General features: G+C 40.7%; 4 protein-coding genes across 8 annotated transcripts in view; 1 reads left to right on the top strand and 3 right to left on the bottom strand.

The window, feature by feature from the left end:
- The window catches only part of Syn1 (Syntrophin-like 1), a 200,728-nt gene extending 189,894 nt beyond the window's left edge, over positions 1–10,834 (bottom strand). The window contains exons 1-2 of one of the 3 annotated variants that reach the window (XM_066730411.1): positions 9,210–10,834; positions 5,208–5,796 (exon numbers count right to left, since the gene is read on the bottom strand). In XM_066730411.1, the coding sequence (XP_066586508.1) occupies positions 5,208–5,796; positions 9,210–9,233 (613 nt within the window). In that variant the 5' untranslated portion in view covers positions 9,234–10,834. Of the gene's footprint in view, positions 1–5,207; positions 5,797–9,131 lie in introns of all 3 variants that reach the window. The other 2 variants (XM_066730414.1, XM_066730413.1) reach the window with 2 other exon arrangements.
- A 2,713-nt stretch (positions 10,835–13,547) lies between these two features.
- Positions 13,548–21,248, bottom strand: LOC136775540 (purine nucleoside phosphorylase). Of its 2 annotated transcripts, none has more exons than XM_066730409.1 (6): positions 20,909–21,248; positions 16,642–16,736; positions 16,135–16,343; positions 15,146–15,321; positions 14,216–14,406; positions 13,548–14,132 (listed from the first exon to the last, which is right to left on the bottom strand). In XM_066730409.1, exons 1-6 carry the CDS (start codon positions 21,022–21,024, stop codon positions 13,909–13,911), a joined length of 1,011 nt encoding a protein of 336 aa, XP_066586506.1. In that variant the 5' UTR covers positions 21,025–21,248; the 3' UTR covers positions 13,548–13,908. The 2 variants fall into 2 exon arrangements, with proteins under 2 accessions (XP_066586506.1, XP_066586507.1); XM_066730410.1 differs by having other exon boundaries at positions 16,135–16,313; positions 20,909–21,247.
- Positions 21,249–24,141: 2,893 nt separating this feature from the next.
- LOC136775930 (phosducin-like protein) lies at positions 24,142–25,961 on the top strand. Of its 2 annotated transcripts, none has more exons than XM_066731138.1 (4): positions 24,142–24,356; positions 24,816–25,052; positions 25,115–25,529; positions 25,591–25,961. In XM_066731138.1, exons 2-4 carry the CDS (start codon positions 24,852–24,854, stop codon positions 25,821–25,823), a joined length of 849 nt encoding a protein of 282 aa, XP_066587235.1. In that variant the 5' UTR covers positions 24,142–24,356; positions 24,816–24,851; the 3' UTR covers positions 25,824–25,961. The 2 variants fall into 2 exon arrangements, with proteins under 2 accessions (XP_066587235.1, XP_066587234.1); XM_066731137.1 differs by having other exon boundaries at positions 24,144–24,751.
- A 106-nt stretch (positions 25,962–26,067) lies between these two features.
- On the bottom strand, positions 26,068–27,445 carry LOC136775929 (uncharacterized). The gene is made up of 3 exons (XM_066731136.1): positions 27,256–27,445; positions 26,667–27,144; positions 26,068–26,596 (listed from the first exon to the last, which is right to left on the bottom strand). The coding sequence occupies exons 1-3, from the start codon at positions 27,287–27,289 to the stop codon at positions 26,080–26,082; spliced, it is 1,029 nt and encodes a 342-aa protein (XP_066587233.1). The 5' UTR covers positions 27,290–27,445; the 3' UTR covers positions 26,068–26,079.
- Between the last annotated feature and the right edge of the window lie 26 nt (positions 27,446–27,471).

The raw sequence follows: 27,471 nt of genomic DNA, 5'->3' as shown, positions 1-27,471 counted from the left end.
CATAAATACACTTACCGTCCGGAATTGTGTAACCCAGCATCCTCCCCTACCCCCACTCTCCACACTTAAAAAAACCAGCCTCTTTCGCATTGTCATTTATTACGTCGATATGAATCACTTACGCCTTCTGGCAATAGAAAGCTCTCTCTTTCTACTACTTTTTACTTCTCTCGGTACCTCCCTCTCTCACTTATACCCCCCCCCCCCCCCCACTCCCCCGGATCCACCAAACGTGGAACATTTCTGTAAACAATCGACGAGGAAATTGAAAACTCTGATCCTCGATAAATGACTACTACTCCGAGGGAGAAAAAGTTTATAGTAGAAGCGAAGAGGGGGGAGTAAAGAGAGAAATAGGGAGGGGGGAGGAATCAATCGGGCGAGAAAATAAATCAAAAGGAAGCTAACTAAATTTTCCATCACGTGACCTCGGCAATTGCGAGAATCCCAGCGTCAGATTTATCACTCCGGCAAAAGCTGAGAAGGATCGAACGGGGGGAGGGAGAAATCGAAGAGCGCCAAGACGTAATTACTATTAATTACGAGAGCCGGTAATTGGCGAGGTCCAAATCGGGTTTTTCGTAATAACAGCGGCGCGAGTCACGATACCTCGTGATATACTAGCATACGTACCTCTATACCTTATGTGTACAACCGCTCTCTCCGTTTAAATGCCTCGACCGCGCCCCCTCCAACCCACTTCCGGTAGCTCCGCGCGCAACTTCCGAGCAGCCGATCAACAATTCGCAATAACCGTAAGCAGCCCCGGACGATTCGCCGAACCACGGCAGAAATTAAATTATCACTCCAGTGATTCTCTTCGATTTTCCGATCTATCTGATCCCGAAGAAACAACAAACAGTGCAGAATTTCTTAGTCGAACAGCGATTGGAAACTTCCGGTGGAGCGATTGGATTTCTTTCGGCACTCGCAGGAATTTTAGATGGGTGGAAATGGCTGAGACAGATTAAAGCGAATGTTTCTTGGGTGTTCCATTGTTTTCAAGCTAAACAGCAAAAGGGCGATAGTCGCGTGTGTCGTCGCGCCAACAGAAATTCCTTGGGAGATTCTGTCTGGTTTATTCACAACAATACGTTATGCAGCTTGGATCGCTGCGCGAACGCAGAGGATTTAGCGAGGTAAAATGATAATGGGGAAGGGGAGGGGAGGGAGCACTGTGCGCTCGTTGGTGTTCCATCCACACGCCGAGTCTTACCTTCGCTCCCACCCCTACCATTTGCCCCTTCCACGATTCTTCAGAGATCTTCACGGCGCCCCCCCCCCCTTCCCCCACTACCAAAACACAAACTAACCTCTCCCTCCCTAGCTTATTCGTAACGACGAAATTTCTTCCACAATTATTTGGCCCGCGCTCCTCAGAGCTATTCCAGTTCCTCTCTTTTATTTACAAGCGAGCTCCTCGATTCGAGAGCGGAGAATTCCTTGTCAGTTGCTCGCACGACGAATAAATACAATTTCTAATAGGAGAATGAACGGAAGGACAGTGAGAGGTCGTAAAACGCCTGGAATGCGAGACTCCACGCGTTTTCTCGTGTCAGTGTCGTGTCGTGTGCCTAGGTGTGTGTGCATTCGTGGTGTTTGTGCGATTTTGCGTGCACGCTCCCTCTGGTATTTCGAGGCTGCACCAAAAATGGCCGAGGAAGGAGCGTGGCGGGGAACGCTCGAGACAAATAGTCGTGTATTTGCGCGTGGGAAGCTGTCGAGTACACTGAACCCAGTTGCCTATATTGTATACCCCGTGTCTTTTTCCAAATCCAGTTGACCTAGAATTTTCGCGATCGGTCAAGACGGGTAAGTTATTGGCTCGGTCGTGCTGGGACGCTCCTTTCGTCATACGCGAAGCGAACTTTTGAGGTTAGGTTCGTTTTCAGAGATAATCAGAGACAAGAGGGAGCGAGATGCTCGCGTGACTTTTCCACACGGTTATCTGTACAGTGGCAATCAACACGTCGGATCTGGAGAATTCTCTTGGTAAAATATATCGCGTGTCCTTGATTATGGATCGCCGTGTCCTGGCGTACGTGCGATCCAGCTCTGTCCGGACACGCGTGTGTAAACAGACCGGCTGGTAAACATCAGCCGGCGCGTCGTTGGTTAGGTAATAACTCCGCTGCCTCAAGGCGCGCTCATACTTGCATACTGGCATACTTGCAACGAAACTCAGCTGCTACCTCCGGTGCAATCCGACCTTTCTTCACCCTTTGATCGCCGTAATTTTCCATTTGAAAAAAAAGAGACTTTTGCTTTCGTCAATATTTGTGTACGTACACGCGTGATGCTGCCAGGGTTGTGTCAAATCTACACAGTTTTACTTGATCCAAGTATCGACCCATACAGAAACAAGTGACTTATAGACATCTTTTAGAGGTCTTTTAGTCAATTGCATGACTAAAAGATGTCTATAGGACAACTTTTAGTCAAGTGTGCTATATAGGGACTATAGTCTGGCATTCTAATAAATCTCTAAATCCAGTCGGATGACAATACTGCACTATCGACCGGGGCATTATGAACGCACCTTCATAGAGCCACATTATCGACCAGTCTTTTATACATCGCTCTCGCGTTATTTACAGCAACGTCACGAATTCACCTTGCGGAGAGATAATTTAGATCTCATCAGGCCAGAACCACCCGACCACTTCACACTGCTCTCTTATCAGTTTTATTATTGGTGCACGAAGCTTCCAGTTCCTTCCATCGAGAAAGTCAGAAAAATAACGCAAAACTCATCGATATCGTACTTTATAGAGATGCGATTTGAGATAACGAGGCGTTCTAATGGCATAATTAGGAAGTAACGCCAGCTTGATGAAGAAATCATTTATTATGAAAATGAGAGAGGAGGGGGGGGGGGGGAGGGAGAGCTTCTTGAGGAAGGAGAAACAATTTCTCATGGGAGGTGCTCAAAGCTTTAATGGAGGGGAGGTGAGGCTCTGTTGGGGGGGGGGGGGGAGGCTGCACGTGATTCGCGCCATTTTCTCGCGGAAGAAGCGAACAGCAAAGCCATTTCCCGGCGTTTAGCAGGTAATAGGGACGTTCTCGGGCCAGCCCAGCCGGAATGGCGACGTCATCGCGTCTTTATTATTCAACCGTATCGCCGGATACGCCAGGCTCAATTTATCCACCCGGCTCGCAGCGCTCATAACTTACAAAAACTTTTACAAGATCGTAAATATCTACTGTTAAATATTATATACGAAGTTCATATTTTGTGAAATTGCCTAGCGCCATCTAGAAGATTATTCAGATAAATATGAGTAAACCTATTGGCAAACGTGCGTTGTCTTTTAATTGTTAATCTTACGATAGATCTAATCGAGTTTTGAAAAATAAGAACTATTTGTAATCTTTTTAAATAAATTGAATATCGCAGAGAAGTTGTGCCATTTGATTATGTTACTCAGCATCCTTTTGCGGAGTATAGATTTTTGTTGCAGACGGTTTAAGTGATCGAGTTAGCAGGTAGAGGGGGCAACCTTGCTACGACTTCGCCTTAATGGTAAAATAGTGGACGTCTCTCGAACAAAAATTAAGCTTCCTAGCAATCCAACAAATGTATTCCTTAATTACGCCTGATGCAGGATATTTATTTACTCGTCTCTCTCTCTCTCTCTCTCGATACGAATTTAGCCGAAACAAGATTTCCGTCGCTCTTTTTCCCAAGGTTTCTCATAGTTTGCGTTATCAATTATTTATAAGAGGGAAAACTCGCGAAAAGACGTTTCCCAAGGGGAGAGAAAAATTCAGCTTTTCACGAATGCCAAGGAAAACTCCGACGCAGCCGACAGTTTTGCTTCGACGAAACTAATTTGACGATTACTCGATCGCCACTTTCCCCGACAGATGTCCTCGCGCTCGACAAACATCGAGGTCTCGAGGCCCCCCCCCCCCCCCCCCCCCCACCTTCCGTGTCCCTCAATATTTATCTTTTTTTTTTCTTTTCGCCCAAAACAATTCCTCCACCTTCCTGTATTATTGTTTTATCGAACCATTACTCTCGGCAATTTCTTTAAAACTTTTTGGCCATCCTTTCAAGTTTTGGTTAAATTAGCTTCCTCCTAGAATGACTAAATTTTCATGCTTTTTCTCATAGTTTCAGAATATCAAGGAACCAGCAGACTTCCGGGCCCGGACGGAAGTGGAATAGAGTGAGACTGGAGAAGGAAGCTTGGAGTTTTGCGAACGACCAACGCCACCTTGGCGCATTAATCCGGCTAAAAGCTCGATCCCGCACCTGCCAGCTAAACGACAGCCCTACTAACACTAGGTGACTGCGCTCTATACACACAGGGCGTCCGGTTTAAGGACGCGAGCCCCAAAAATCTTGATAGAAGAGGCAATCTTATAAAGAGAAATTCTTTATACGATTCTTAAGTCTATTCCTAGATCAAAAAATTATCGAGTATACGAGACATTCTTTAATTCGAGACAGTTCACTCTTTAAACATAAAAAGCGGAGCGCACGCGTTCGAGGAACGTACGTCAAATATCCGGAACATCCTAATATTTTCCCCCAGCCAACCGACCGTTTTACAAGAAACATTAACAGAAGAAAATCTAGCAGTTTTTATCCGTAGATTAGCATTGAATTTTTGTCAAAGTGACTCGACTACTTTTATCTCTGGTCCAAGCCCTCTTAGAAACGGGAATTATCCCATTTCCATACTTCCGGCAAGAAAAATACTTTTTCTTGAGCTTGCCGGCCAAGTTCCGCGGAGAGTTGCTAAAAATTCCGCAAAAATAACAGGGAACTTTTCACGGAGGGTGTGCGATTCGCGGAAGTTTGCTAATGAATATTTGAGGTAGCTCTTACGAGGCGGAAAAATGTTGTCCTATTTTTCCGACCGGTGTTGCGCGAGATGTCGCGTCGCGCTGGGTGATAGAAACTTAGGGAGAAGATAGGAGAAACTGGCGTTATATATATATATATATACATATATTCTTACAGAGCACTTTGAGAATTAGGATATTAGACGCAAGTAAGAATGTCTTATCTCCGAGACGTGTTTTCAAGTGTCTCTAAACGCAAGTGAATCAATAACACTGCAGACGCGTCGCTTGCATCGTTATTCCGTTCCGAGTTCGTGGTTATCAAACGTTTTGGGCTATTGTTCCCGTAACGCTGTATTATTTATTGCGGAGAGGTTTACGTGAAACCTAACTATATATATATATATACTGACCTTCTAGTTCGACGATCTTGCCAGCCCTTTTGAGGGCCTTGACAGCCTCGTCGTGGGTAGCTTCCCTGAGGTCCTCGCCGTTGACGGCCAAGATGGCGTCACCGACGTAAAGTTGCTCGGTGGCATCCGCCGCCATACCCTTAAAGATCTTCGAAATGAGAATCGGCATCTTGTTCTCCCTTCCGCCCTTTATCGAGATTCCAAGGCCGTTATTGTCGCTCTTGACCACCCGAACGACTCTCTTCTGGTTGGCCACCGAGTCCGGCACATCCGGGTCGTTCAGGCTGTCCACGTTATTGTTGTTGAGATTGCCATTGTTCAAGGCGTTGTTCTCGCAGCTCTCGTCCAGTGAGATGCTCAGATAATCGTCCTCCAAGGACACGAACACTCGGTACCACTGACCTCTGACCTGGGTCTCGAGGACGCCCGCTCTACCGGAAGTGGAGGACGACGCGCCGGTAGTGGTCGATGAGGAGGACGAAGAGGTGGCTGCCGAGACCACCGAGCCCATTCCCATCACCCCCATGGCTGGTGTAGCCTGGCCACTTCCGCTCAATTCCACCATTTCGATTTCCTCGAAGGATGCACGCTGAAATTTCAAAACAAACAAAACGTCTCTTACAATCCTTCTTCGCACGCTCTCCCTCTTATTTCTTTCTCTCTTGCGCTTGATAACGCTCTTACGAATATTATCGGCGAATAAGCTTGCGTATGTTAGTCTATTCGACGTAATGGCTGTATGATTTTATTGGTAAAAAGTTTAGAGAGCGAAGGAGAGGATATTAAGCGGGGATTAAGCGCGTGAGTGAGAGTATCTAAATTTCTACCGGTGACTCATGAATAATTCACGAAGACGAACCTGGGGAACTCTTACGTAGCGAGCGTTCCAATAAAGATTACAAGCGCAACGAGGTAACAATAATAATATCGTGGATAGTACCCACGCACGATGAAAACATCGATCCCGAGGTCACGGGGCTCCCCGAGCCACGTAGTTGCGCGACGACCTCGCAATTATTACGTCTCTCATCAGGAATCGGTGTGCACGCCAGCTCAACGTCGCTTTTACTCCTCCATTATTTTTCTCCCATTAACTCTCTAACCTAAATCCATCCTCTCTCTCTCTCTCTCTCTCTCGACCCACGTTCAATTTTCTTCGCCTCCATCATAAATCATTCGATCGTCCATCAAGCTACATCCAAACGACTTTGCAACATTTACTTCCAGATTTACTGCTAAATAAAAAGACTATCGAAAGTAAGAGGATTTCCAGGGGGTAAAAGTATATCGGCTTGAATTGTAAGATTGAAAAGTAGCCATATTAAGATTGGAAGGTTTGGTAACGAGGGAGATTTGCAGAGTGTATTTTAAAAATAGAATGTAATCGAGTATCTCAGCCGGAGAAAGCATTGTCGGCGAGTGTAGAAAACTTATTCGACTCAACGTGGAGTGTAGGGGGGTAAGGGGGGCACACGGACGTGCACGCACACAGATAAGGGAGCTGAGGTGAATCCGGCGCATATGCTACCAGAACGGCGGCGTGGCGGCGGGGCCAGGCTTGTAGAAAATGGGTAGCGCCGGGCGTTGGTGTGTGCCATCGATTCATTTTTAGCCAATTTCACGGACCGCTTCAATTCCTCCCTCTCTTCGTTCCTTGTTTTTATTTTCAAATCCACATTTTTCCCCGCTTAATTTTCGCCCGCGGTGATTTCCCTAACGCGGTTTACTTACCAGTTGTGAATAGTTTATTTGCTCCCCCCCCCCCCCCCTCCATTACTCAATTTATTTACCGAAAGAGAAGGCTGGAAAGTTGAGGTTTCGCGGACTGACCTCGCAAACGAAATTTTTTCCTCGTCCATTTATTTCGCTTCACGCGAGAACGATTCGCGTAATATCAAATAATCGTTTATATAATTATTATTGTTGTGTAGCCTTCTGGGAGAACGTAAAACGAGCTGCGTTGGCCGACTCTCGCAAGGCTACAAATGATTCCCGTCACAGCTGAGCGAAAGAGAGAGGAGTGGAAGTGGAAAGAGCGAGAGGAGCGAGAGAATTTTTTCCCGAGCAAAAACCTGAACGATTTGTTTACACCGCGCCCCTTGGCAGACAACAGGCTTTTCCCGAAAAATCCTCTGGGCCCGGGACTTGATAGATACAGCACTGGGGGCCCCTCGCAAAAACCAATAACCTCGGCGTACGTCGAGCACCGGTTGTTTATGGCTCGATAGAGAGACAGGAGCGACCAGGGAGAACAGAAGAGTGTTTCTGTTTGCGTATGTGTGCGTGAGAGGGTGAGGTTGGGGGGGGGGGGGGGAGTAAAGAATGAATATAAGAAAAAATTCTGTTACGTTGGAAAGAGAGGGAAAGTAACCGAAGGAAAATGTAAGAGTTATAAGAGAGAAAAAGAATGATATAAAAGAGAAAGTGAATAAATTAGAGAGAGAGAGAGAGAGAGAGAAATAAAGTAAACGATAATGACAAAGGAAAGGGTCCCAACAAGGGACCTGTATAAATTCTCAAGGTAGAGAGACTGAGAGAAAGAGAGAGAAGACAAGGGACAAAAAAGAACGGAAAGAGAGAGAGAGAGAGAGAGAAAGAGAGGAGAGGCGAGTTGACCGAGAAAGGTAGGAGCGCTCGAAAACAGCAGAGAAAAACATCGCTTAACCTTTCAAATCGTTCCGTCTCATTCTCATTCGAAGCTTGGCACTAACCTAAACCAACGAATCCTGCCAAAGGATCCGATCCTGATCCTTCTCAAAGGACTCCCGGAATTCCACCCAGATGCTCTCAATATCGTTTTTTTTCACCAATTCCTTCAACCACACCAGCGCGATTATCGCTAAATTAACTATTGCACAGAGTCGATTTAACTACTCTATAAATGTTTTTTTTTTACCTTTCTTAAAAAATACTTTTACCACTGTTGATTAAAACTATATTTTAAGAACCTAATTACGACAGGGAAAATAATATCGTCAATGTTGGAATTCAAATATTTAGGCGAGAATAATATTCCCAGCCTATTTTCAGCTGGTGCGTTCATTCAATAAATCCGGGTGAATTAGAGCAGCAATAGCGGGATCCCGATAACGATGGGTATAAATTACAGCGACAAGACTGATAATAATCGCGATGAAAATAATAGTAGCCTCGATGGCGGATCAATGATAAATGACGAATGGACTTTCCGCCGGGATTCTCCGGTTAATTGGCAAAAGTTTTCTCCAACAATTTTCGCTCGCCCGGTAATTTTTTTCCCCTCCTTGGAAATAAAAGGGAAGAATCGTCTTGACGATTTTTCCTTACGGATAAGAGACTCCCGGCGAGACGGCAGAATTCTGCATTTCCGCCCAGCAATGTCCAAATGTCAAGGCCACGATGGATAATCCGCGTTGTGTGGAACCGAGTACCATAAACTAAAGCCTCGCAACGAAACGGCAAGATTCCTATAATGGACCTTCCTTTTGTCGCGAACATCAGGATTCGCGAGAAATTTTGTAAACAATATTTCACCACGTACAGCGCGACTCGATCGATATTACAGCGCGTCGACGTCAATCTCGATGACCGTCGTACACTGTTAATTAAATGGAATCCTTGATTAATTTATTCCACCAGTCGGATCGGCAACAAAAGCTGGACAGGTCGGATTGAAATCTATAGGATGAAAAAAGCAGAAGCCCAAATGGATAAAAAATTTCATTTCGATCGCGAGTCATAAAAAGCGGAGGCTGGGAAATCGATGAAAATGAAAAATGGAAAATTTCGGCATTTTCCGCGATAGCTAATGGCGCAAAGGATTTTCTTGATCGGAGTAAATAGCGGAGGATGATGGAAGCTTGATGATGAATTTATCGCGAGCGAGATGAGACGGAATGCGCGAAGGTCGAATAAAAAAATTAAGCAAAATAAAGAAAAACGTACCTCGAGATCGGAAGCAAATCAATGCTGGAGGAAGTTTGGAAAAACGGGAGCTTTTTTTGCTGCCTCTTGGTGATTTACCGTTTTACGCGCGTGTATGGGCATATGACTTCCGGTGAGAAGGCAGTGGCCTGATTATTTCCGGTAGGCAAGCTCGCAACAGGCTGAAGATAGTCTTACTGCTGTTTTCTCGATTTCTCTCGCTGAACGGGCTAATTGGCAGCAGGATCCTCGTTCCCGTCAGTGACATAACCGTCGGTTCGCTGGCCTTTCAGCAACCCCGGCATGTCTCACCTCCCCCCTCCACTTCCACGCTTTTCCTCAATTTTCATCCAAAATCCTCGATCGATCCGCCATCTATCTTCCAATCGCGCCGAAAACGTCACTCTCTCCACCGATGCACTCGGCCCCCGCGCCAAAGACCTATTTCAACCTCACGATCAATTCGTAATAGACAAACTTTGACAGATTTTCCTTGCTTCCTACGAGTTTTCACACTGTCACACTGACACTTTTCACGGGTTACCTCGCCGGAAAACAAACACTGAACACTGAAAACGATAGAAACGCGGATTTTCCCAACGTGGCAAAGAAACTGTCAATATCGAAACGGCAAGTAGTTGGCAGCTAGTTTTCCGCCGGGAGACGGGAAATTTTGATGTCAAGAAAAGCAAATTTCCAAAATATCATTGATTTTTCCACCTGTAACGAAACAACTTTTCATGACAGTAGCTCGTCCGTCAACGAGAACGATTTTCCATAACTACGGGAAAACTTTGACAGTAAAACCAAAAATTTTCCGTCCTTGACAACTCGTAATCCGAGATCTGTCACTGTTGACAGTTTTTCTCCATCGAACAATCGATTCTGACAATAATATTAACAAGCATATAAACAACAGTTTTTCCAAGATCGCCAAGAGCAAACTGCGCTAATGACAGTTTTCCCAGGCTGGAAAACTGTAGGCGGCAATTTTCTTCGTTGAAAATGACCTACTTAGGTGACACGAATCTTTCCACCTTGTCTCGAAAACAGTACTCCCCCGAGCAGAGAGCAAGATGGTTGAATGATTGCGAAAAAAATTGACGATGTATTCTCCTCGTGGAAATCTTGACAGGAATAATTTTTCCGAGATTAACCATCAGCGATTTATAATCGCGCACTCGTTGTTTCTCGGTGCAGAGCTCATCGGGACTCGTTCTGGGCCGCTCGACGAGGCAAGGCGAGTGGGTTTTATCGAGTCTACTTAATTAAGCAAGAATGCGCCGGTAGAGCAAGCTTTCGCTACGGAGAAATCGCGTATCTAGCGCCGAACAAAAATTTTCCGAATTATTCGGATTTTCGCAGACGAACAACACTGTCAACCATCCATCTCGGGAATGCTCCAGCGAGTTTTTCCGCACTTTCAAGAGCCGACGGTCCTTACTGGAAAGATTTCTCGTCGTTCCTGATGGATCCTGGGTGACCTTGCCGAGGTCACTGAGGAAAATCACGGCTCGCACGTCACCACGGAAAAGCGGTCACATCGTCAGTGACTGATCGACCGAGCGAGCGAGCGAGCGAGCGAACGACGAACAAACGGGACAAGTCGCGTCCACGACGTCACGGGACGTACTAAACTAGGGTCTCTGGTTTCTCAGTCACAGTGGCGGCCGCTGCCTGCACTAAACGACGGACTACGGAGGTCGGTCGGAACTCGGAGATGGACCCGCGCCCGCGCCGCACAGCCAAGCAGGCGCGAGACCAGCGCAGAGTGTCTCAGTCAGTGTGAGTGACTGTGTGCGGGGTTGTGCCATTTCCCACTTACAGCGCTATCTCTGCGTCGAGTTCCAAACCTTTCGCTGTAGACTATAGCTGACTATAGCTCTTTGTTTCTCTCACGCGCGCACTACTGCGTATCCTCTCTCTCTCTCTCTCTCTACGTATCTATCTACCTTACCGACTTACCTCACTTATATAATTTTATTTCTATATATATTCTATTCTCACAATACTTATTCCTCCTGTCATCAATTTAATTATACGACAAATTTTATGTTTAATTATGGTTTACGTGCATTCGTTAACTTTTGACATTATTGATTATTTAATTTTGGTATTTGGTACAGATAGCAATTCTTAAGATTATTTTCCCAAAGTTTCGTAGTTTTTGGGTAAAATTAACGGTTTCCTGGATGCAAATGTGCATCGGAGCAACGGTTTCTGGTTTTTACTGATTTTAAGCAATAAGTATCCTGGTGCATCAGACCAGCTGCTTTCTACTCGTGTATTGGTTATTGCCTTACTGCTAGCTGAATCGTCTGCGGAGAGAAGCAACCAATACTGCAAGCACTTAAACGGTACCTATATGTGTGTTAGAGTGTTTTGAAAAGCAACTGTAATGATCTTGAGCAACTCAGCAGCGTATATAGGTACCTATACGTTTAAGGAATGCTTCCATGTGGTTTTAACCATAATCAATACAATTGCAATTATTTTTAGTGTCAACGCACATAATTTTGCACATAAAGGGGACCTGCTCGTAACAAACTCAGCTGTAAACTCGCGTAGGAGAACGCTTGAGAGAGAAAATGCTTCGCTTATAATGGAAAATCGACCATTTAGGAGCAGCTCTTTCGCTAGAAAATACTCTACATATATGACCTTGAAGGATTAGATGGCACAGTTTAAATAATAAAAAAATGAAATTACCATAAAAACAAGCTTTAAATTTCAAGCCCGTTTTCCTCGAAAATAAATTTTTCAAAACGCTGTGCAAGATTATTGGAAAACAGCTCAATATATAATTCTCCAATTTTTACAAACATATTTTTCGAGTAAGAATGGGGCACTTGATCAAAGGATCTCTTGTTTTCAATACTTTTTTCAGCTTATAGATATTATTTTTGTTGCGGAACAAACTCATTTTTCACTTGTAAAGCTCTGACAATTTGTTCATATTTACTAGATATTTTAAAACCCTTCGAATGAGCACTGAAGAGAACTTTTTCGATTTAAATTTCAGCAAAGCGATTCGAATCCTCGGAATAGCATATTTCCACAAAACAACTCGATATTGTAATTTTAGCTTTTCTTTTATACAGTAACAATTAATTTATAAAAAAACTTGTTTTTTTTTATATTTTCATCGAATATTTCGTAGTTTTCTACAAAAATTGCTGTTCTAACGATTCTAAAGCATGACTGAAACTGAAATCTGTCTTGGAATAACGCTGCTTTTTAAAAACAGAGATTTCAAGTGAAAACGCTCTGTAATCTCGGTCTCCACCTTGCTCTTATTTAAGTTAACGCAGGTCATGTTTGAGCAAGAGATGTATAGGTCTCTTAATTAAGAGAGGCTTAATGTTGTTATTTGCATGATCGTGATTATTGTTGATAGAAGAATCTGGCGAGACCCTCGCGATTCCGACTATTTGATAATCCTGCAAATCTCGTTTAATGATAAGGGTAGGATAAAGAGGGGAGAGGAGGGGCCGGGGTGGGGGGGGAGTAAAATTTGCAAAGAGACGAAACCAGTTTATCTTATCAGGTGATTTTGTTCGCGAGAAAACGACTTCCTACTTTCTACCTTGGTTCATACCCTCCAACGGATATTAAGCTGCGCCTCCTACTCGCCAATATTAATCCGTAAAGCAGATGCCCTCCTAAATAATTATCAGGCACACAGAGGAGCCCGGAGATGGCGCGTCGAGCCACGAAGCGTCTGGAGTGACGATTTTCAAATATAGTTTTGTGCTCAGAACTTGGGAACGCCAAGTTTCCATGGGACACCGTAATCGTTAACGAATAAAATCGAATCTCCCGAGGGCATTCGCCATTTCTATGCCAATCGATGGACAAACGATCGAGGGGAACGAGCGCGGTGTGAAATTTTACTTCTGCATGGGTGGGAAAAATCGCGGAGAGGCGTGGTCCGGGGGTGGCTGGAGAATTTTTCTGGCAGTCGAATCATAAGTTAATTGAAGGATGGCGGAGGGTGAGGGAGGGATAGGACGAGCAGCCGTATGGTCTCCGGTCTGAAGATTTATCGGAAGCGAACGCCAATGCATTAGCGATGGAAGAGCACGGAAACGAGATGAGGGTAACGAAGCGAACAAGGAAAATCGAGGAGTGCAAAGTCTACCCTCCGCTTCCTCGCACCCTTCAACCACCCTCAACTTGGTCCCCAAGACCCCTCGACACTCGCAACGATTCAATTCACCTATAGCAACGCTCGAGAAAATCCATAATAATTTAATGACGAATAAAATATCCACTGATAATAGATGGAATATTCGCCCAAACTGAGGGCATTGTCGCTTCAACAATATTTACCGTTTATTCGTTAAAATTCGACGAGGAGTCCGTGCAAATACTAATGGTAATAATAATATAAATACTACGCTAGAACCTCGCTAATTAAAATAAGAGAGACACGGCTCTGTATATAATAACGATACAATTTTATGTGCGAGAGTGGCTTATTGTCTAATACGTTACATTTCATACAAACAATTAGAATTAACAGTTTCTTATCGTATCGGTGATCGTGTCGAATCTCCAGCTTCCAGAATCGAAAGTGTCTGAGGTGGTTGCCCATGTTTCGACGCTCCTAATTTTTCTCTGTCATTTCGCAAGATACCTTTAACGACTCGGCCGTCTTGTTACAATTTTTCGTGCGAGACAAGAATCGTAGAATCGCTCCTAAGGTGTCAGGTCAGGTAGGGTGGGGCGATTTTCGACGAGGATGAAGACAAAATTCGAGAATGAATCGCGCGTGCGTGAGTGGAGGATCGGTGGCTCATTTGGCATCCGCGTTGGTTGTGTCCTTGATTCGTAGGACGAACCTGCTGACGAACTCCTGGAGCAACTTTTGTCTGGACTTGCCAACATCCATGACTTCCTCGTGGCTAGCCTCGTCGTGATTCGCATAGTCCACAACGCACTGATTCGTTATCAGGCTGAATGCGAAAACCGTCATATCGCAGTGACGTGCAGTTATCACCTCGTGGACAGTCGACATACCTAAAAAATATTCGATCAATGACTGATTTTTTTTTCAGGACGATAATCGTCGAATTAAGAAATTACGACCGACGATAACTAACCTACAGCGTCGACTCCAACCATCCTGAGCATCTTCAGCTCAGCGACTGTCTCAAAATTAGGTCCACCCAGACAAGTATAAACACCCTTGTGAACTATATCGGTGATTCCCATTTCCCTGGCAACGTCCATACCAATCTCCAGATGCTCGCTATTGTACGCCTTGTTCATCGGTGGGAACCTCGGACCAAACCTGCGACAAAACATTTCAATGAAACAACTTCTTCGAGAGTAAAGCAGTTTAGTTATCAGACTAAAGCGTAACGAGCAATCTCGAGAAAACTTTTCGCGAGTTTTAACGTTAGGCAGGATAGGGAAAAAACGACGAGAAGTTGAGATAAAAGAAAAAAGTAGAAAAAAAGATGGCGGAGAAAAGAAAATAGAGACCGACCGGTATAAGAGTCAGAGGTGAAAAGAGTCTCATGAGTAAATACGTCAATCAACCGCTTTATATCCTCGTGCAAATAGTTGATGAATCCGCTTAGAGGGTTTTTCCAACGAAATAAATTAATTCTTTCCCTCTATTTTTCTCCCCACTCCTGAAGCAAGATCCCCTTGGCAAATAGGGAGTCCCGAAGGAGCCTCGGGATCATCCAGTCTTCCACTTCCGGTTCCCCAAAGCCTTTGTCAACGAATCGAATTCACTCATTTCGTCCAGGATCGTCCTTGACTGCCTATTCTACCCTTTCGACGCCTTCAACCCTCAAGAATCGGTATTCTTCGACCCCTCTCGTTCTCTGCTACCTCGACCATATACCCCCCCCCTTCCTCTTCCTTACTCTAATTACTTTCCTAATTCACTCGTCGTTTCATCCCTCCTGCATACATACATATATGCATATAATGGCGGAGCATTATAAAATTTCATCGTGGAAAGACATCGCTGTAAAAAATCTCAAGGGGAAAGCAAATTTGTCGCCGGAGGAAAGTACCTGTCGTCGTTTGGTCCTTGAAGAGGATTGTTGCCAGAAAATCCCATCATATTCACGTGATCCTTCACCAGCATAATGTCACCGACTTTAAAGCTGGGATTCAGTCCACCAGCCGCGTTCGTCGCAATCAGGGAGGTCACTCCTACTAATTTCATTACTCTCACTGGCATGGCACACTAAAAACATCGTAATCAATTTAAGTGACAAAATTTAGGGTGATTCGCCGCAACGAAAATTACATTATTTTACTACGTTTCGCTTCATAATTGCAAGAATTTATATTATTATTAATATACTTGCAATAATATATATTATAATTTATTATACCCTGGCACAAGAGTTTATCGTACGATGCACGCAAAATATGTAAATTACACGATTGAAAACGCGATCCAATTAATTCATTATGCAAAATGTGCTTTAAAGTGCTTCTTAAAATACCACTTGGGATTTCGTTGAGCAGAGCTTTGCAGGTGCGCCCAAGAATTTCAGATAATTAATGCTGCGGTATTAGTTGGGAATGTCGATGAAAGAATCGCGAGTATAAATAAGTGGAATTAAATAGAGCCGGTAATTGACACGAGGGACTAACAAACTCAAAACAACAAAATCATCCAAAGTGGGTCGTGTTAATCGTAGCTTCGATAACAGTTGATTCAATCATTTGGCATCTTGAAGAATATTGATATATGGTGGAGACTGGCGCCAGTCAGGATATGCTCGATCGATTTAAATTAACACAACTTGCAGCCACATTATCAAGAATATTCTCTCTCTCTCTCTCTCTCTCTCTCTCTCTCTTCCTTATAATTGACTTCTTCTCACTCTCCGCTAAGCATGACTATTATTAATCGTTAAAAGCTCTTAACAGGTCGAATCTAAAATTTGATATTATTCGAGTATCTGGATAGATTAAAGCTCTCTAGCATATATATATATATATATATATATATATATACTAATGGATATACGTAACAATAGAATTTTACCTTCCAAAGAGGATATCCTTCGTAGTAATGATATCTGCCTTGCATGCACATGACTGGCACACCCTGAAGGTAACCGAAAACCATCTGACCATTGTGGCCCTTGACGGTGGAGACTGGAAAATGGGGAATGTCTTGGTACGGAAAAATCTGCTTGTCCTCCAAGGAATCGGCGATCGAACCTGGACACAACTCGATATTCTCATATGATCCTGGACAATCATATCAAACAACAATATATTGTACAATTAAGACTACATTTTTACGTAACTCAGTATCGTGTTAATGTTATCCCGTCTGATTACGGCCCAACACATACTTTCCTTACGTAATTCTCTTTCCAATAAACTATATATGTACTACTACGTATATTTATATTTACATATACAGTACACAGCTATATTTTTATATCTACTGTAACTGTAACACGAGTAGTCGAAGCTGTACAAATCAATTGTGCAAACTTGACGAATCGATGAGGAAATGAGCCAATAGGAAAGTGCCACTAACCCATTCCGGAGCCGCATATTATTCCAATTTTTGGCTGAAACTTGATCCTGTCCAGCAGGTACTGCGCCGACTCCTGTAGCGCTTCGAAACTGTAGCTGCAAAAGGAAATAACGAAATTTATGTTATAAAGTTTGGAAAAATTATACAGTTGTTTTATTCCCTATCCCAACGAGAAATACTATACTATTTTTATTGTTTTTTTTGATAAGTTTAAAATTTTGTTTGTACGCCGATTCAATGGAAATTTTGGACATTTCCGAGGAGCAGGATTGGACGATTTGTAGGGGAGAAACGAGGCGAGAGAATTATTCGAAAAATATTTTTATTTGGCGAACGTTGCATTCATCGTGACGCCTGGAAATCCGGCGGGATAGAGAAAGAGCGATACAGCGTTTATGGTAAACAAAATGCATGTAAGACTGATAAAGGAATCGGCGTAAAGTGCGACTGGGGTATCTCGGTTTTTTGAATAATTCATAACGGGAAACGGGAAAAAACAAACGACGCGCTGGGGATGCTTGGCTTATCTGGCGCAAGAATTGCAAGAGTTTACTGCTGCCGCGTTATCGCTCTCGCGAAAGAAACGTGGGACTCTCTCGTTTATTCGGTGATTATTATCTTATTTCGTCACACTATTCCCCTTCATCGAGAAAATAATCGAAACAAATTTATTTACGCTAGCCTATCACTCTCCTCGCGCGATGTATATGTCTACATTAAACTGCATCATTTGATCAAGAGAGAGAGAGAGAGAGAGAGAGAGAGACGCACAAACGTTATACTCGAGAGAAGGAGAAAGCTGTTTGTAACTGCATAGACGAGTCCTGCTTATGATGGTTATGGATGAAATTTCGATTCTCGCGTAATATGTTAGGTTATGTTACGTTATGCGAGACGGGGTTATTGGTCCAATGGTATTCGGTGTGTATAACGTGTACATAGGATGCAGTATCAAAGGCTTCTCCGTAGAGTCCCCAGTCGGCATTACAAGGTAAATCTAGCGATAAACGCGATTAAGCACCGCCCATTGAAACTGATTTCACCCAGAGCCGGATTATTATTAAATCGCGCGCGTATTCTCCGGCTAGACACGTGTTTCCGGTGTAGCGTGCCACTGCGATCTTGTCCCCGTCCCATTCCCCCCCTGAAAGCAGTCGATATTATTTACGCGTTATACGTCCAACGTGAATGCTTCCTAGATTATTCGCTATCCATCGGCAAATGTCGCAATTATTCGAGGAAACCCTATGGAAATGCGAAGAGGCGGCCAACCGGGGATTCCCTGTGCGTAGCCATGTATGTACTATACTATATATATACATAGGTATAATATTGTATATTTACTGGCAAGTGCGAACATTTGGCTCGCGCCAACGGGACTACATTAAATTTCGACCGATATTATATCGTGCCAACTCGATTCACCGCTATTTGGCCGCGAATTATTCGTGAAAGGGTTGTGGTCCATTACGAACGAAACAACGGGAACGGTTAAAGCGTCAATAAGTAAATCCCCACGTTATTCTCGCCATTGTGCGCCACGGAAATTCCATATGCCTCTGCATGTCCAGTACATAAATGTCCACCTCCACCCTTCCATCACTCTCTCGTCGTTGAATCAAATCGTTCATCGCGTGTCCGAATACTACACTCTCGCCAACATTTCCACCTTTCAATCTGTTATTTTACCTCGTTTCACGCATCTCTCTCAAGGTGTACGGTGCTACGAGAGAACTAACGAAAACAAACCGATTTTCGTCCTAACCTCACTTTTTCCAACGAGTCGGACAAGACGCGCCACCGTCGTGCTCCATCGATATCGACCTTTATATCCTACGTTCTCGTATACGTACAAAAATTCACTTTTCACCCATTAATAATACTCAGCAGAGCGCGGTCTCTATTATTTAGAAGGCGCAACAAAAGATTATGCTTTTAGCCAAGCCGGCTCCACGGGCCATAAATCGAGCCAGCTTCCGAAAGTTTCCAAGTTTTTTTCAACAAAAGTTGGAAAAGGCAACGCGATTAGCTCAACCGCGATGAGGTGAGTGCATTGTGGCCTTTGACTAACCCCAGCCAGGCGATACAGAGCATTTGCTTCGACTTCGACGAGCAGTGAGTGGAGTGGGTGAGAGGTGAGACCCGTGAGACTGGTGTACTGGTGAGAGTGAGTGAGCCGAGTGGGGACTGAGCGTGAATGGTAAAGGAAAAAGAGCAGATTACCATCGTGAAAACTGTTTGATATCTGAGAAGATCGAAGGGAGTCGAGAGATAGCTCGAAGGATTCAGAAAAAAGCTAAACAAGAGTCGATAAGAATTAATAAAACTGTTAGAGCTCGAGTAAAATGAAAAAGAGCAAGATCGAACAACAACAAGGATTGGTGGGGGGAGATAGTAGACGAAGGAGGGGTTATAAAAGCTGCACGGGAACCCTCAAGAAGCTAAAGAGGAAAAACGTCAGTCCCACTCGGTGGCCTTCGGTGGCGTATAATTGAATTGCTTTGTCTTGACTCTATTAACTCTCCTCGAAAAGTTGCTAATATGGAATGGCAGGCTGACGCAAAAGCTTCGGTCAATAGTTAGTAAAGTTCAGCTAATAAACAAATAGAAGAGAACGGTGAATTTTCCGATTGACAACATCCACCGTTATTTTCATTGAGCGTTAACCGACATCTCGATGTACGATTCACGACAAATTATTTCTCTTCCCTTTCATTCCAACGGCTTAATTCTTAAGATATCCAGGTAAATCCGACGAAAAATAATGTTGCATTTTTCCAAGCAAGAATTCAGACTATTGAGTCTGGTAATTTAATAATTAAATTGGAAGGCCGAGCGAGACTCGAGATCAATTAGACCAAATGATACTGCGATTAAATAATTGTGGAGTATCGCCTAAAGGTGAAAGAGCCAAGGAGGTAGAAAAAGAGAGAGATTCTAAGGACGAGTAGAAGATTTCATTACATTAAAAGGACATTGAAACGAAAAAGTAAGAATTTCACGCCAAGTACCAATCGTGACAGTTTAATTAACAGTTCCTTCGTCCCTTTTTCGTCCAATCTTTGCTTCCACCCCGTAGTGTACTTTACATTAGAGATTCCCAAATAAGCAAGCAGCCGCCGAATAGTTAATAGAAAGAGAGGGGGGGGGGGACGTTTTCTCTCTCGTCGTACAATTATTCGAGTACCGAATATAATTATTCTCTCGAAATTTTCTTACTCCGATTACCCCCTGTCATCCGTAGGATTTGGAAATTCTTCGTGGCGTCCTATTATGGAAAATCCAGGCCGACGGACGAGGATTAAAATGGCGGAATACAGGTTGAGGGTAGAAAAAAAGAAAATGCACGAAAGAATCCGAATGGAAATATGCTCGGTCGAAAGGAATTCTGAGATCTCGCTGAGACCCCCTTAAGAATCTCAGTCAACAGGCTTGGCAGATAAAATATCTGTAGTCTGAAGCGAGATAAAAATTCTCCATGAAAAACTCGAGAGAAGCTTTGTCCAACAAAATTTTTGAAAAAAAAGGAAAAATATTAGAGAACTTTAAAAGAAATTTTTCTCCGTTGATCGATCGATCCTAAAGAAACAAAGTTTTTTAAGGCCACCGTTCGGAAAGTAGCAATAAAATAAATAGCCCTTGATTAAAAAATATAAAGGGACGAGATTGAAAAAAAAGATGAAACGTTTTAGTATATACATACAGGGTGATTCTACGTACAAAGTGAGAGATAATTTTTACGTTACATTTCCTTATTGAATACTCTGTTTTCGAACAATTCGAGTTTAAAGTTTGGTAAACTGCTGCGACATTGAGAAAATGTTGTGTCATAATTTGACAGAGATCAATGAAAAACAGTGAACTAAGATACAGACTGATATAAATAATTACTCCTATCGCGCGCGCGCGCGTAAACTAAAGTGTGCAGAGAGATACTTTTCACCTGATGTCAATGTTTGTAAACATCGTCAGAGGCATAAACGAAAACATGGTACTAGAATAATGCAGGCTAAGCAAATTGTACTAAATCGTGCAGCAGTTAAACCAGTTTCGCTAACTTTAAAATCGATTTTCTCGAAAATAGGGCCCAGTAAAATTTGTATATATATCCAAATTTTCTCTAATTTTTTCTCGTAGAATCAAGACGAAGTCAGTTTTACTACAAATTCGGGTCCACCTTGTATAAAAAAGGAAAAAAACAAGAGATAAGAGTCAGAATGAAAATGGCTATGCTGGAGAAAAGGAAAAATAAGACAGGAGTACTTACGCAGAATGAGGTACGTGCTTGACAGTGGAGTGGAGAAATTCATTCTCGTTAGGCCTCTTAAGGGGTCCATTGCTATGACTGTGGCCATTAACTATTTCAGTGTCAGGAAACGGCATCTCTGGTCTTTTTAAATGAAACACGAGATTCACCGAATGAAATGGTCAAAAAAATCCAATCTGGAAAAAATCCAGGCAGAAGAAGAAGGGTTAAAAGGGACTGTACCGGAAATGAAAGAGAACCGGAAGAGGTGGTTGGTAGAGCTGAGAAAGTAATGTACGAGAAGGGAAGGGTAATATAAAAGAGTCGAGTGCAATATAAAAGAAACGATATACGTGTTTGTCGTGAGAGAAGAGTACGAACTGCAATTGACGCCTAGTGACGGCTATTTTATAGAGGAAGTTGACGCAAAGTAAAAGATATCGGCGGGACCGATCGGCCAATGATCTGGACGATTTGTTTTGGCAGCGACCAATAGCAGCCGCCGACCGGCCGTTGGAAGGGGGATCTCTGATAAGTCCGCGAGAGAGCGTTCCAATTACCGCCATATTGAATTGTGCACAAAACATCGGTCCAAGTGTCGAACATCCGCGACCTAACTGGCGCTAACTAAAGAAAATTTCGTCATTACTTACAATACGCTAAAACCGCGATGCAATTCCGCTAAGGCGATTAGCCTGAGAGATCGTTTGGTCAATCTGTTTATCATCTTCGAGGTTACAACATAACCTCTCTTGTTTTTTCGAAGGAGATGAACCACTCCCCGCCGTACTTACCCCAAACGATAAAGTGTATCTCGCTGTGACATAATTTAAATGCTATCGCCCAATACGTTTCATATAACGGAACGTTATAAAAATAACGCAAATAACTCTGCGACCTTATATAAATAGGATCATTGTGTCCAATTCTGCACAAATCAGTCATCTGATTACCGTTGCAGTTGTCATTTGGAACAGTCTGGAGAATTTAAAATTTCTCGTAAACACTACATCTTTTCTTAGAACAATTTTGATTTTTTATAATAGTTTGCTCGATTAAATAAATTATTTTTGTTAATTAAAGGAAGGACTTTTTCACGTTATGTCATAGTGTGGATAATAATTAAGCGAATGCCGATTACTGTGATTCTCAACGCTTCTGCTATAGAAAAGAAGAGAATAATAGATTTAACATAAAAACATAGAGAAAACAGACCTTTAAGCTGTTGGCGAATGAATCTGAGCGGAAAATTCTTAGAATTACGCTTGGGGTGACCTTGAAAATATTGAAGATGGAGGCGTCGATTATCCAACGAGTTTTTATTGATTCCCCTATTGTTCATTGGTTAAGGATCCGTACGGATTTTTATGATAAAAATCCAAGCGGCGGGCACGGGCAATCGACCCTTATTTATCATCCAATGTCAATTGCAATGATTTTCTCGATTGGAACGTGGCTGGCATCGATGAATCTAAGGAGGCCTTGGCAAAGAGAGCAAGAAGAAATGATCAGTGAGGGACGCTGGTTTGACAGAGTCAGACACTGTGTCAGATTCAAATAAGCGTGACAAAGAATGTTCAACTTATGTGACCACATATGCCGAAATAAAAATAAACCAATGACTGATCGAGTTCTCCTTTATGACAGAAATCATTTGTTGTTACTTATTCGTCAGAAGAATTATAATTTAAGTCTGCACGCACCAAACCTGACTTTTTCACCTTCGATTTTTCCAGTAAACGTTTAAACTAATGAGTGAAGTTTTCCATTTTCAGAAAATTACATTTGTTTTGCCAGAAAACGGTGTGTCGATCCATACGTTGACTAATACTGATAATTTCTTATGAGTATAGTTTTGAAAAAAGAAATTCATAAATTCCAAACAGAGAAAAAAGTAAAATTTTCCGTTTCCAGAAAGGCCCCTCCTTAGCTTCTCAATGTTGTTTCTAAGAACGGAATGGGAGATGAAAACAAGCCTCCTGTTATCCAATACTGTTTTGTTTCTCTTACGTCACCCCATCCTAAACAAATAGAAAAAGTTAAGCAAGGCCATTATTTTTCTACAAAACTTTTTATAAAAGTAACTCTGTAATTAAACTGTTTTACTTAATTCTCTAAGAGCTCGGGATATACTTTAAAGTAATTCATAAAAACAATATATTGACTAATTGCCTCCACTCTCTAGACCTTTATTTTTATCAACCATGAAGTTACTTTTTTATTTATGTAATATATAACGTTTGAATTATTATGAGAGGACATGGTACATTATTTACACATGTATTATATAAAAAATTATGAAAATGCTAAGCATGGTAAGTTGGTAGCAAAATAATTACGTTAGATTAGTTTACTGATGCATAATTGTGTCGTTGGTAAGGCTGAAAAGAGATAAGCTAAAAAGTTATTACGAAATAACAAATAACGTCAGTCCGGCTCCTGGGGGTAGACCGATGTTTTATGTGCCGATCTGGTTGCTGGGGTTCCTTCTTATCAATGACCCCTAGTTAATTATCAGTGAGCAAACATAGAGACACTAGTAAGTAACGTAAATATTCCAGAATAGAGTCATTCAATAAAACCTTAAAAAAGGAATGTGGTTTTATTATCTTTTTATGTTTGTAATAATTGTTTACGTATTCTTTTCATTTAATGAAAAAAGAGCAGCCGTGCATTCGCCGGTAAAAATCCAGGGGATGAAATGCATTATTATTTTTTTATAAAGTGATTAAGATGGAAATTTTTAAAACTTTATTTTCATTTCATTTGCATATCTCTAAAAGCATTAGATCTTCAAAAATGTTTCAATAAAATTTTGCTAACATATTACAAGATGACAGACGTCTTAATTGCGGCAATAGTCCTGATACATCTCCCCACGTAAAGATAGAATTCCACTCATTTTTAACACTACAAGTAAATAAGTTAGTTTAAATTGAAATAAATATTCATCGGTTCATAAAGTTTGTAAATTTATTCGAGTAACCAAGTAATTTGCTACTAAAAATATCGATTAAAATTGAATGTAAAAGAAACGAAACTAAATAGACCCGAAAAATAAACTGTATGAACGGCACTTGATAGTACAAAACAATGCAAAAATGGAAGTGTTATAATTAATTCTTTTTTTTTCTTTCTTTTACACTGATTTATCGACTGCTAATAATTTCTATTATTTTGTGTAAGAGTTAGTAGATGGCGATAGAGTCAGTCTCAAATACTCAGGGCTCAGACGCTCAGGCATACATATGTATGTATACATAAATTTAACAATTCCAGCTTCATGATTTAGCTTTCGAAGTTCGAACTTGAGTTTGTTGAGTTTCTATCATGAAGAATGTTTCTATATCTAACGATATTATAGAGAAACAAAACATTAGATACAAGATTGCATTAGATACTGCTATTATATATTAGGATATTAAATTAAAGAGAGATAGAAATATTACTATAACGCAAGGAAGCAACGGTAAACTATTGGAGTATTGAAATCCTAAAGGAACCATACAGGCTTGTAAACATAGACTATAGCAGCAACCATTGCTCCGGTTTAGGCAAAATTTAGCTCCATTTTATATTGCATCTAAATAATATTTTATAGTTTTAACTGTTCGTATGACTTAAAGGTTTTAAGATTTATATATTTATAAATTAAACAAAAAATGAGAAACGTTGTGACGAATTAATCGAGTTTAGTTATAATTTAATTATGTCCTAATTTAATCATGAATTGATAGAATAACTATTCACTTTTTTCAATAATTTTGGAACCAATGGGTTCTGAGGGAGAACAAATATACTGATTTTCTTTTGGTTGTTTTTTAAATATTAACTATTCTAAACTAGAGTTGCCTACTTATACAGGTTTGTTAATATTGTCAATTTTTTCTTATATATTTCTGAAACTTAATGCTGTTTATATTTTTAGCATTGACTCATATAAATATTTAATTCAACAACAAATATGTCAACATTGGAAGATAAAATTCTAGGAGAGAAAGCACAATATTATTGTAGCAGCTCTGAAGATGAAAATAATGATTCGCCTGACTCTGATAAGGAGGAGAATGAACCAAAAGAACAGACTGGAGAACCTGCTTCTGTAGCTCCATTTTCCAAATGGGGAGGAACATCAAGCAATACTGGGCCGAAGGGTGTCCTTAAAGTAAGAGTACTGCTGTATTTTCTTAGTAAATTTATTTTATTTATTTTCATTATTTTATCTAGGATTGGCAGCAGTATAAAAAGGCAGAAGCTGAGAAAAGAATAGAAGAAGACCAAAAAAGATTATCAATGATTAAAAAAATAAGTTTAACATGTCAAAGTTCTCTGGAAGAAGATAAAGACAAATTGTTACAGTTAGATCCTGAATTAGCAGAACTGCTAGCAGATGAATTTTTAGTGCAATATCAGAAACAAAGAATGCAAGAGATGATAGCTAAAGCTGAAAAACTAACTTTTGGAAAACTAATTGTTTTGAAATCTGCGGATCAATTTTTAGAAGCTATAGATAAAGAAGATCCATTAGTAAAAGTCATAATACATATTTATGAAGACAATATCCCTGGATGTGAAACTATGAATGGTTGTTTGCTCGTTTTAGCCAAAGAACATCCACATGTAAAATTTTGTATAATTAGGGGTGAGTATTGCTATTCAAATTTCTGTATAATTTAATATTAAAATAAATTTTATTTTCACAGGATCAACAGCTGGTTTGAGTGATTATTTCAAGAAGAGAGGTGTACCAGCATTATTAATTTATAAGCATGGACAGCTAATTGGAAATTACGTCCGTATTACTGAGTATTTAGGAACCGATTTTTATGCCTCAGACGTTCAAAGCTTTTTGGTCGAGCACGGAATGCTAAGTGATAAACGTTGTATTCCCGAAATTTTAAAGCCGCGCGAAGAGAAAAGCTCTGAGAGTGATTAAAATCTCAATGCTATTTATGATAAACATTCAGTGAAAAAAACAATGTATTTTTTTATGTTTTTATATTTTTCTCAATTATTTGTAAAAAAAAATAGATAATGCTAGATTAATATACATATATTATACCAGGGAAAATAATGAGTATTTCTATGGATGTAAAATCCTTCTTTTTACTTGCGTAATGCTCTTAATATAATAGATGAAACAGACATACAAAAAATTCAGGCTTGAAAATTAAAAAAAATAGAAATTGACTTCAAAGTTCCTCTAGTAAACGTTTTTTCTTTCTAATAGCTTTACAAATATGCAAATATGCTTTTAAAATTTCATCATATTTAGTATTTTGTAAATTTTCATACAATTGCAGCAAGGCATTTCTTTGAGTAACCTCTTCAATAGTTGAATATAGTTTTTTATTAACCATATCACTTAATATCTGAAATGCATTGATCGTTAACGGAGCTTCAGTCATCATTTTTTTCACACACGAAGCAACTGTAATTTTTGCTTGCACCTCAGCTATTTTTGCTTGTAGGAATATGTTTTCTGCTTTATTTAAATATATATGTGGCACAGATAAATATTTTGCCTCTCTCCACGATCTTAAAGAATCATATAATTGTATAAGATTAGCTTCATGCTGTTTACAAATATCTTCAATTTTATCCTTCCATTGAAGAATCTGAAGCTCAGAGGGTTTAAATAATTTACTTTGTATACTAGATTCATTCATTTTGAAAATATTTTTAATATTTCCACCCAATTCATTGTATCTGAAATAAAAAAAAGTCATAATATAACAAGGATTTTTCAGATTTATTTTTTAGAAATATCTATACTCACTCTATTATAAAGTTATGAATTTTCTCTCTTAACAATGACTCTATTGAACTTTTGATATTCAACTTTTCTTCATAAGAAAATTCTACTTTTGGTAAATCAAGAATACCTAACACTGGCAAAGTGTTCTTTAAAATTTTATCCACTGAAGACAACTGCATATACTTTGACATCTCATGATTGTGTAAAAGCATTTTTAATTTGTTTCTGGTATCTTCAGACAGTATCCGTTTCTCATCAGTAGCTGATACTTGCAAGCAATCAAAAATTATCTTTATCTTTATAAATTTTCCAAGACTATGCTCACAGTTATTAAAGGACTTTATGATCTTTTCTAGTTTACTATTGTCATTAGTAGAAGCAACTCTGCTTACGTCTGTTTGAGATACAGCACTTTGCTCCACTAAATTACTCAAAGAATCTATTGGACCACCCATACGGTTATTATTAGTACGTGAGACTTGTAATATACTTGATAAACCTATAAATTAAAATTGATATCAACAATGAAATTTAAATAGAGAACAATGAGAATTGAGAAAAAAGATCCTATTCATAATTAACTTGTGTAAACCATTAATTTAATCTGTACCTAAAATTCCACTGATATTGCCAAAGCTATCCATATTTGACAGAACTTTGTTTATTCACAATAGTGAGGGTAATCAAATAAACAGTCCAAACAATCTTTTGAAAATTTAAAAGTGCCTGTACAACCAAACCAAAATTTACAAATGTATAGAAGGTTGTCCATTTTGAAATTTTGATATTGCGAACTTGCGAATCCGATCATTCCGATCCGACAGTT

Source organism: Prorops nasuta, unplaced genomic scaffold, assembly GCF_024137725.1.
Source record: "Prorops nasuta isolate Cenicafe-Biocafe unplaced genomic scaffold, Cenicafe_Pnas_1.2 PNAS00008, whole genome shotgun sequence".
NCBI classification, from domain to species: Eukaryota; Metazoa; Arthropoda; class Insecta; order Hymenoptera; family Bethylidae; genus Prorops; species Prorops nasuta.
The sequence above is the reverse complement of the archived record's forward strand: the minus strand, read 5'-3'. Positions and strand labels throughout refer to the sequence as shown.

Coding starts and splice junctions, on each gene's coding strand:
- LOC136775930 (XM_066731138.1), top strand. CDS start 24,852: ATGTCAACATTGGAAGATAAAATTCTAGGAGAGAAAGCACAATATTAT. Junction 25,053..25,114: donor GGCCGAAGGGTGTCCTTAAA/GTAAGAGTACTG, acceptor TATTTTATCTAG/GATTGGCAGCAGTATAAAAA. Junction 25,530..25,590: donor AAAATTTTGTATAATTAGGG/GTGAGTATTGCT, acceptor TTATTTTCACAG/GATCAACAGCTGGTTTGAGT.
- LOC136775929 (XM_066731136.1), bottom strand. CDS start 27,289: ATGGATAGCTTTGGCAATATCAGTGGAATTTTAG. Junction 27,145..27,255: donor CAATATCAGTGGAATTTTAG/GTACAGATTAAA, acceptor TTTAATTTATAG/GTTTATCAAGTATATTACAA. Junction 26,597..26,666: donor ATTCATAACTTTATAATAGA/GTGAGTATAGAT, acceptor TTTTTATTTCAG/ATACAATGAATTGGGTGGAA.
- LOC136775540 (XM_066730409.1), bottom strand. CDS start 21,024: ATGCCGTTTCCTGACACTGAAATAGTTAATGGCCACAGTCATAGCAAT. Junction 15,322..16,134: donor AAGGATATCCTCTTTGGAAG/GTAAAATTCTAT, acceptor CGATGTTTTTAG/TGTGCCATGCCAGTGAGAGT. Junction 14,133..14,215: donor GGTTGGAGTCGACGCTGTAG/GTTAGTTATCGT, acceptor AATATTTTTTAG/GTATGTCGACTGTCCACGAG.